The 8,428-nt window shown below is 40.7% G+C and overlaps 1 protein-coding gene across 1 annotated transcript in view; it reads right to left on the reverse strand.

Moving 5' to 3' along the window:
* LOC101639295 (RRP15-like protein) overlaps positions 1-8,428 on the reverse strand; it is a 55,338-nt gene that overhangs the window by 11,928 nt on the left and 34,982 nt on the right. Inside the window, exons 3-4 of the mRNA XM_045298696.1 lie at positions 6,896-6,948; positions 4,982-5,168 (exon numbers count right to left, since the gene is read on the reverse strand). Coding sequence (XP_045154631.1) covers positions 4,982-5,168; positions 6,896-6,948 — 240 coding nt within the window. The remainder of the gene's footprint in view (positions 1-4,981; positions 5,169-6,895; positions 6,949-8,428) is intronic.

Here is an 8,428-nt window from a genome sequence, read left to right on the forward strand (position 1 = left end):
CAAATGCGCTTTACACAATTGATGTGTGTATGGATTGGGATAACAGTTGTATGAGCCCCTAATAAAATGTAAAAACAAAACAAAAGACAAAGCAAAATATTATAATGAAATGTGCAGGGACCTACAGTGAGAAAACCTGAAAGGAAGAACAGGCTCAGCATGTCTTCAAATGAAAGAACTCAAGAAGTTATTCAAGCCTCGAGTTGCAATACTGAAAGATTCTATGGCAAAATACTGAATGATGCAGGAAGCATCAAAAGATGGAACGAATAGATAGAGTCACTTTGTCAAAAAGAACTGCTGGTCATTCAACCATTTTAGGTGGTAACATATGATCAAGAACCAATGGTGCTGAAGGAAGTGGTCCAAGCTGAGAGCATTAGCGAAAAAGAAGGCTCCAAGAACTGATGGCTATTAAGTGAAATGTTTCTACAAGCTGATGAAGCAATCACTCGTCTATGCCAGGTAAATTGGAAGACATCTATTTGGCCAACGGACTGGAAGAGACCCATATCTGCACCCATTCCACAGAACGATGACCCAACAGAATGGGAAAATTAATAGAACAATGTCACTGATAGAACCAATGGTATCACTGATGTCAGATGGATCTTGGTTTAAAGGTGAGAATATCAGAAAGATGTCTCCTTGCGTTTCACTGGCTATGCAAAGACAGGCGACCACGCGGATCACACAAACTATGGATAGTCTGGAGAAAAATGGGAATTCTGCAATACCTAATGGGGAATCTGTAATTGGATCAAAGGGCAGTTATGCAAACAGAACACAGGAATGCTATTGTATGGCTTAAAATCAGGAAAGGCATGTGTCTGGGTTTTATCAATCTTTCTGCTGAACAAATAATCAGAGACTTTGAATTATATGAAGAATTCGGTATCAGGATTGGAGGCAAGCTTATTAACAAAATGTGAAAAGTGAGGTCTTGAGGCACTTGTTGAGGAAGATGAAGGACTGCAGCCTTCAGCACAGATTACAACTCAATGAAAAGAAAACCATGATCCTCACAACTGGACTAAGAAGTAACAGCATGATTCAGGGAGAAAAGACTACTGACTGAAGCTGTCAAGGACTTTTGTCTTGCTTGCAACCACAATCAATGACCATGGAAGCAGCAGTCAAGAGATCGAGGGACACATTATGTTAGGTAAATCGGCTGCCTCACACCTCTTTAAAGTGCTGAAAAGCAAGGATGATACTTAGAACACTAGCCATGATATTCTCAGTAGACTCATCTGCATGGGAAAGCTGGACATTGAATAAGGAAGAACAAAGAAGAATTGATGCATTTTAACTATGGCGCTGGTGAAGAATATTGGAAGTACCATGAACTGCAGATCTGTTTAGAAAAAGTACAGCCAGAATGGTCCTTGGAGGCAAGGATGAGGAGAACTCACCATGTACTTTGTACATTATCAGGAGAGGCCAGTTCCCGGAGAAGGGCATCATGCTGCGTAACGTCGGAGGTGGGGGTGTGGGTGGGGGGTGATGAAAAATAAGGCCCTTGATGAGATGGATTGACACAGTGGGGCAACCACAGGCTCAAACAAAAACAATTCTGAGGACAGCGCAGGACTAAGCAGTACTTTTTCCTTTTGTAGACTGGCTTGTTATGAGTAGGAACCTGCTTGACACTGCCTTATAACACAAGCTTTATTAAATTATTGAGTATGATTACCTAATTCAGACAACAGGCAATTTACCTAATGACACAGATAGCTGAGGCAATGACAGTTTTTTTTTATTCGGTTTTGTTCCCACTTTTGGATTTTGCTTCTTTTTTCTTTTTTGGAAAAAAGAGGACTACATATAAGGAAGTTATTCTAAGAATGGCAATGCAGAATAAAATAAATTGGAAGTATTTATAGTGTATGCTTTATTCTAAGCACTTTATATATATATATTAACTCATTGGGGTGTCTTACAATATTCCTATGAAGTGGGGGCTGTTAATACTACTTGAAGGGCTATTTTAAACAGCTTATAAACCTTAAGGCACAGCATTATCCATGCCCAATATATAATAAACAGCAGACAAAGCCTTGTGGACCTCAGCACTCTAGACACATATATTATCTTTTATGCATAATTTATCCTCCAAACACAATTCAACTACTTGTTTTAGTAAGGAATAATAAAATGTTCTTTAAAAAGAAGAAGAAAGAAATATACCAGAGTTACACCACAAAAGGTAGAGAGCTCACTTATACAGGAACAAAATAAACAAAACTGAAAAGCAAAACAACAACAAAAAAAACTTAAAAGGCCTGATGCCACTGATGAAATTTCCATACAGGTAATCAATTCAGTAGCTCGGTGGCTTCAAAATGTGAAAGCATGTCTTCCACTGAAGCCAGATGTAAGGTGCTTATTTTGACAGTACGTCAAACTGTCCACAGGTGATGGACAATATAGTTATCAGTCTTCATTCAATAGCTCCTCCACGTCAAAAGGCTGCACAAAACGCACTGCAAAACCTAAGTTTACTTGGATCGCAACTGCTGCCCCAATCCAAAACCACTCTACATTAGAACTAAAGAGCTTCTTTTAAGAGAAGTTAAAACAATGAGAAACTGGCTTGAAGTGGTTCCCATGAACCTGCTCATTCTAATTTCAAATGCAGGACAGCAGCCAGGGGTACTTCCTCTGGGTACACATGTCTGGGTGGGAGGAGGTGTTCCACTGTTCAGGACAGAGCAGTGTGGAAGGCACACCTTCCGGTAGCAGTGGTTCTCAACCTTCTTAATACAGGTCCTCATGTGGTGGTGAGCCCCAACCATAAAATTATTTTTGTTGCTACTTCATAATTGTAATTTTGCTACTGTTATGAATCAGGTGACCCCTGTAAAAGGGTCATTCAACCCCCAAAGGGGTTTCGACCAACAGGTTGAGAACCACGGGGAGAAAGCCACTGTCCTTAAATTGCCCCCGCATCTCACAGCAATGGTGTTTTCTTCTCGCATAAAAGTACAAGAATGATTGGAATTCCAACTTTGTAAATAATTCAGTTTAATGTTTGTTTACTAAAAATGCCCTGATTGGAGTTTAGACAAAAGAGAAGGCTTTGCATTTGAAATTAGAATGAGCAGGATTGTACACATTGTGTTCATGGGAACCATTTAAAGCCAGCTTCTCATTGTATTAACTTCCCAGGCTCCAGCCCCAGGAAATGCACTCAGTTTGTCAGCATCAAGCTGCCAGGTTTACAAGATGTCTGTGAACAATGCATGATTATGTTATTGTAGGTTCTATGTTATTTAATATGATTTTGGTAGGTTCTCTTTTGGGACTAGGAAGGTTCCAAAATTTTTCTCCAATAAACTAACGGGAATTATACCTTCAATTCACACCATTTTGTCTTATAGGATTGGTCAACCTTCAGATAATGGGGAAAAACAGTAACTCTAAAACTTGTTCCCACTTTTCGTACTCTCAATTTTGGTGAAAGACATGGCAATTCCAAGAGTATCCCAAGCTGGAAACCTGCACAAGAAACTATACCTTAGTTCAGGTGTTCACCTATTGCACTGACTATGGCAACAGTCTTGGTCATGAGTAAAATAGTATCCCCTGAATAATCCACCTAGAATTGTAGCGTGTGATCTTCCTTAGGAAAAAGTCACTGAAGATGTAATAAAGGTTAGGATCTAGAAATGATGTCATCCTGGATTAGGGTAGGTCCTAAATCCATTGATGAATGTCCTCATATGAGAGACAGGAAGGCAGTGACAGAGAGCAGGGAGAAGGTTGTGTTAAGAAAGGGCAGAAATTAATGTGTATTAGAGTTTAAATTCTAAGCATTTGATTTGGGGAAGACTACTTTTTCTGGGGACTCTATTCCATTTTGAGATTTAACATCAATTCTTCCTCCATTGAGTTCTTCCTGACCAGAATGTAAAAAGATTTGCCTCACGCAGAATGTGTTTGAAAGTGGATTAATAAAACTCCCCCAGGCAACACACAGAGGTGTTTTACCTCTGGAATTATATTCTGGGAATTGAATCATGGGGGGGCCACCCAAGCCACCTGGTATAAAATAGTCCACAAAGATGAAGTTCGAAACTCTTCTTTGGTGAGTAGTGACTGGAGTCTCAAACGCTCATGAGAGGCCATCCGTGGTACAACTATTGGCCTCTCGTTATTGGAAGGAAAGAAGAATGAAGGAAACTGGAAACAATTAATCCAATGAACTAATGGAGCAAGCAAACATCAACCTCCACCAAGACCAGAACTAGTTAGTGTTCCGTTACCACCACCAACTAACTGCTCTGCACAGGATCACAGTAAAAGGGCTGAGTAAAGTGGGAGAAAAATGTAGACCAAAATTATAAATCATAAGAACAGAACCCCAAGTTTATAGTTCATAGAGCCCAGAGGAACCCCCTTGGCATTGTCCTTAGTCACACTTGAGTCTTGAACTGAACCCAGTCTCATGACTCAGTTTTCATCCCAACAACAGGCTGGTCTCTAAGGGAACAATAACACCAGGATGGTATGCACTTCTTAGAATTATCAACAATTTGAGATGAAAGAAAGGCAGCATTTATCCAAAGACAAAGTTCAGACGTGTTTGGAGAAACAGGAAGCACAGTGTCAGAGCGGGGTAAATGATGTTTCATGGGGGGGATGGCGATCGACGACATGAAACAGAGGCTCTGTGTCTCTCAGGCTTTCAGTCTCCAAATGATAAAATAAGAGGAACTCAGGCAGGAGCCCAGCCTTATTGCTAAAGAACTTACCAAAACCTATGTGGTTCCTGAGTTCTAACACTGGCTACTTTCTGACCAGTGAATCATTATGTAACTGAGGAGCTCAGGGTCTTAAAAAATTAGGCTGTGGGCATATAGGAAAATTCCACAAACTTAAAAATAATACTCTATATTATGCTTTCTCATCCTAAATAAAACTCATTAGTCTAACAGCTAAGCTTCTGATGTACTTAATTTGATATAAAAAGCCTTACCTGTTTGGCTTTTGAGTTCTTCTCACTTGTATTTCCATCCATTCCTCTAAGAACGCTGATGAAATCTTTCTTAGAGACAGTTGATATCAACTTGGCACGCTTTCTAATAGAGCCTCCAGCTTCTTTCACTTTTTCATCAACATTCTTTTGATGCTTCTGAACAGCATTAAATAATTGCACCACACCCCTGTGAAATAGGAAATAACCAAAACAATGCAGTTATGTAACAATCCCACTAGAATGTACACTCTATTAGACCTTGAACTACGTATTTTCACTGTCTAGAAGAGAGAAAAACACTATAGTATGTACTCAAATGATAAAATGAATAGCTAAATACATGTGCGTGGACATGCATTTCAATGAATGAAAATACATTTCAAATGGAGAGGACAAACAAGGGTGGAATGGTACATTACTTTTTTCTGTCTTGGTCTTTCTAAACCAACTTCTGTGTAATTTGAACTGAAAATTGCTTTTAAAACAATTATTTATTTCTCAAAATATACTTCTGTAATAGTTGAATAATTAAATGGCGTTACCTCCAAAATTACGTATGTCTTAATAGGCATACCTATTAAGGAATATCACTTTGTTTGGAAATAAAGTCAGTCTTTCTGCATGATGCCACCTAACAAGATTGCACCAAGGTAGGGCAGTTCCTATCACCACCTGAAAAGTGGTGTAAAAAAGAGGAAAACAAGTACAGAGAGCTGAACACAACAGACCCAAGGATAAGACGCCATGTGAAGATTCATCTACAAGCCAAGAAACATCAACATCACCCAGTCACAAAAGCTAGGAGAGAAGTATGGCCTGCTTTCTGTTCTTTCGGGTATTTTATGACTGTAGCCTAGACACGATGCACTGAAAAGAGCTGTCCCAACAGTAGCCACTGGTCTCCAGACTGGTGAGAACATGAAGCATGGTTAGTCAAAATTGGATGTACTTTACACATCAAAGACTTGGAATAAAACAAAAGGGAATTAAAAATATCTAATTCTTTTATACAGATTACACCTTGAAATGTTGCTATTTTGAACACATTGGGCTAAGGAAAATGTATTATTGGAATTAATTTTGCTTAATGTGGGTACTAAAAGACCTTAAATTAATATTGTGTTGCTCTGATATCTGACATTAGGAGGGACCCCAATGACCTAATCATGATTTCCTCTACTCCCAATTGTGCTCATGGATAATTTCTCCCAGCCCAATCCTTCTCTTTAGGAAGGCAGTGTGGTTGGCCTGCCCTGAGGAGCAGCAGGCTTCAGCTCCCTGTCAGCTCAAGGAAAGATTCAAACAACCGAATCACATCCTCCCACAAGCAGTGGACGTGTCTGACTTCAACAAAGCCTATGGGCACACAGTGCCTGCTGCCTCTGTTCCTGAGAGTTGATCTGAGTGGCCCTGCATAAGGAGGTGACTTCCTCCCGTGTGCTCTGAGTTCATGTGACCAATAAACGGGAGATATCGTTTGCTCAGCATCAGATACCATTGGGGCCAGCCATCCTCATAATACTAGGGCAAAAATCCTTCCCTCACCAGTGGGGTCCAAGGTGAATAGGAGGTGAGCAGTTCAATTACATATGTTGCTCATAATCTATTTCTACTCAAATTCACTGTTGTTGACTTGATGCCGACTCATAGTGACCATGAGTTCCTGAGACTGTCCCTCTTTACATGAGTAGAAAGGCTCTGGCTTGAAATAGCTAGTCACTGCGGACTGCTGCTCTTGAAGTTGGCAGACTAACCCAGAGCCATGACGCTACCAGGGTTCCCATCTATCTCCTAGACAATTCTTTAGACCATGATGATCTCCTCTAGTTTTAAAATGTACAATCTGTGAGTTGTCTTCATAACTGCTGGGTCTGACAGTCTACCTGGGCCTCTGAGCACTCCTGCATAGCCTACTGGGTTTCGGAAGGCTGGAAGACTCTCATCCGGATCATTTTCCAATGAGCAGCCTTGAGGGATAAAATAACAATGCTTGAGACACAGCAATCGTTTTCCAAGCAGAGTGCCCCTCTCCTATCATATAAGCCACCAAATGCATGGGGATCCATGTAGGAAGCCTGCAGGGCTCCCTGGGACATGAAAGTCTGCCATGGCTTTGGCCATGAGTGATAGTCCTTCTGCCAACAACCAAGAAGCATTCACAAGTGGTACCACCGAGTCAGAATCACCTCCACTGCAGTGAGTTTGGTTGTTTAAGGAGAAAACAAACAAGCCAAACTCACTGCCATCAAGTCAGTGCTGAATCATTATCGACCCCTGTGGGTTTGCAAGACCTACTGCGGAAGTAGAGAGCACAGTCTTTCTTCCGAGGAGCTGCTGGTGGTTTCGCACGTCTGATCGTGTGGATTGCAGCCCAACTCGTAACCACGGCACCACCAAGGTTCCTACTTAGGGAAAGATGGTAAAATTCCAGACCTTTCAAAACATGGCCAGGACAAGAGTGTGACAAGGAAGTATGCATAAGGCACAATATTTTAAAAGATGCCTCACTCTCAGGTTTGTGCAAGCACTGACCCTGTACTTTTCTATGTGCTTTTTATGTATTTGTTTAGTTCTAAAAGAAACCCTATAGGCTAATGTATTATTTTCCTTTTATAGATAAGTAAACTGAGGTAGAAAGAAATTAAGTATCATGACAAAAGGCATGCACTTAAAAAAAGTCAGTATTGGGATTTGAACCTAGCAACTATATCCACATATTCTTACAGACCACACCTCAATTTCATAGTACAACATCTCAAGTGGATTTAAAAAATGGCCCAAACAAAGCATCAGATAACTAAGAATTCAAAACCAATTCCACTAAATATAATTGCTACCTTCTTTCTGTAGCAGCCTAGATATTATCTAGAAGGTTTCCAAGTAGTAAGACAATCTCCTGTCCTATGACCCCAACACATGAGCTATGCCTCTATCCTAGGAGGGGTGGCAAGTGATAACTTGCATATATACAGATGAGGGGGCAGAGACCACCCAGCAGCCAGCTTATCATATTTATCTTTGGACACAGTGAACATCAAATGATTATTTGTTGCTGATGATAAAAAAAAATGCAGAGGGAAAGAAAGCCTAAGACTGTTGCAATGCTCACATTACGTGTGATATCATGGGCTAACAAAACATCTAGTACCATAAATTTAGACAGCCATCACAGCAGAGGTCTGAATACGCTGTTCTTGTGGCTATAAAAACAAGATGATCTGAAATAGGGTCATGAGGAATATTCACTTAGCACAATTATACACACACCCCAGACCGGTAAAACCTTTGGTTGACTCCACTATCAACTAGGCAGGCTTAAGAATCAAATCTGAGGCCTGTCTGGATACGACAGGCTGGATGAACAATCTGGAGGAGAAAACAACGGGACTGACAGTTCCGGGGGGACATGGGAGAGGGGGAGGAGGGGGGAAGGGAAGAAGAGGGGAT

The sequence above is a fragment of the Echinops telfairi genome, unplaced genomic scaffold, assembly GCF_000313985.2.
Source record: "Echinops telfairi isolate 266 unplaced genomic scaffold, ASM31398v2 ScPeMD7_7441;HRSCAF=8479, whole genome shotgun sequence".
Classification (NCBI taxonomy): domain Eukaryota; kingdom Metazoa; phylum Chordata; class Mammalia; order Afrosoricida; family Tenrecidae; genus Echinops; species Echinops telfairi.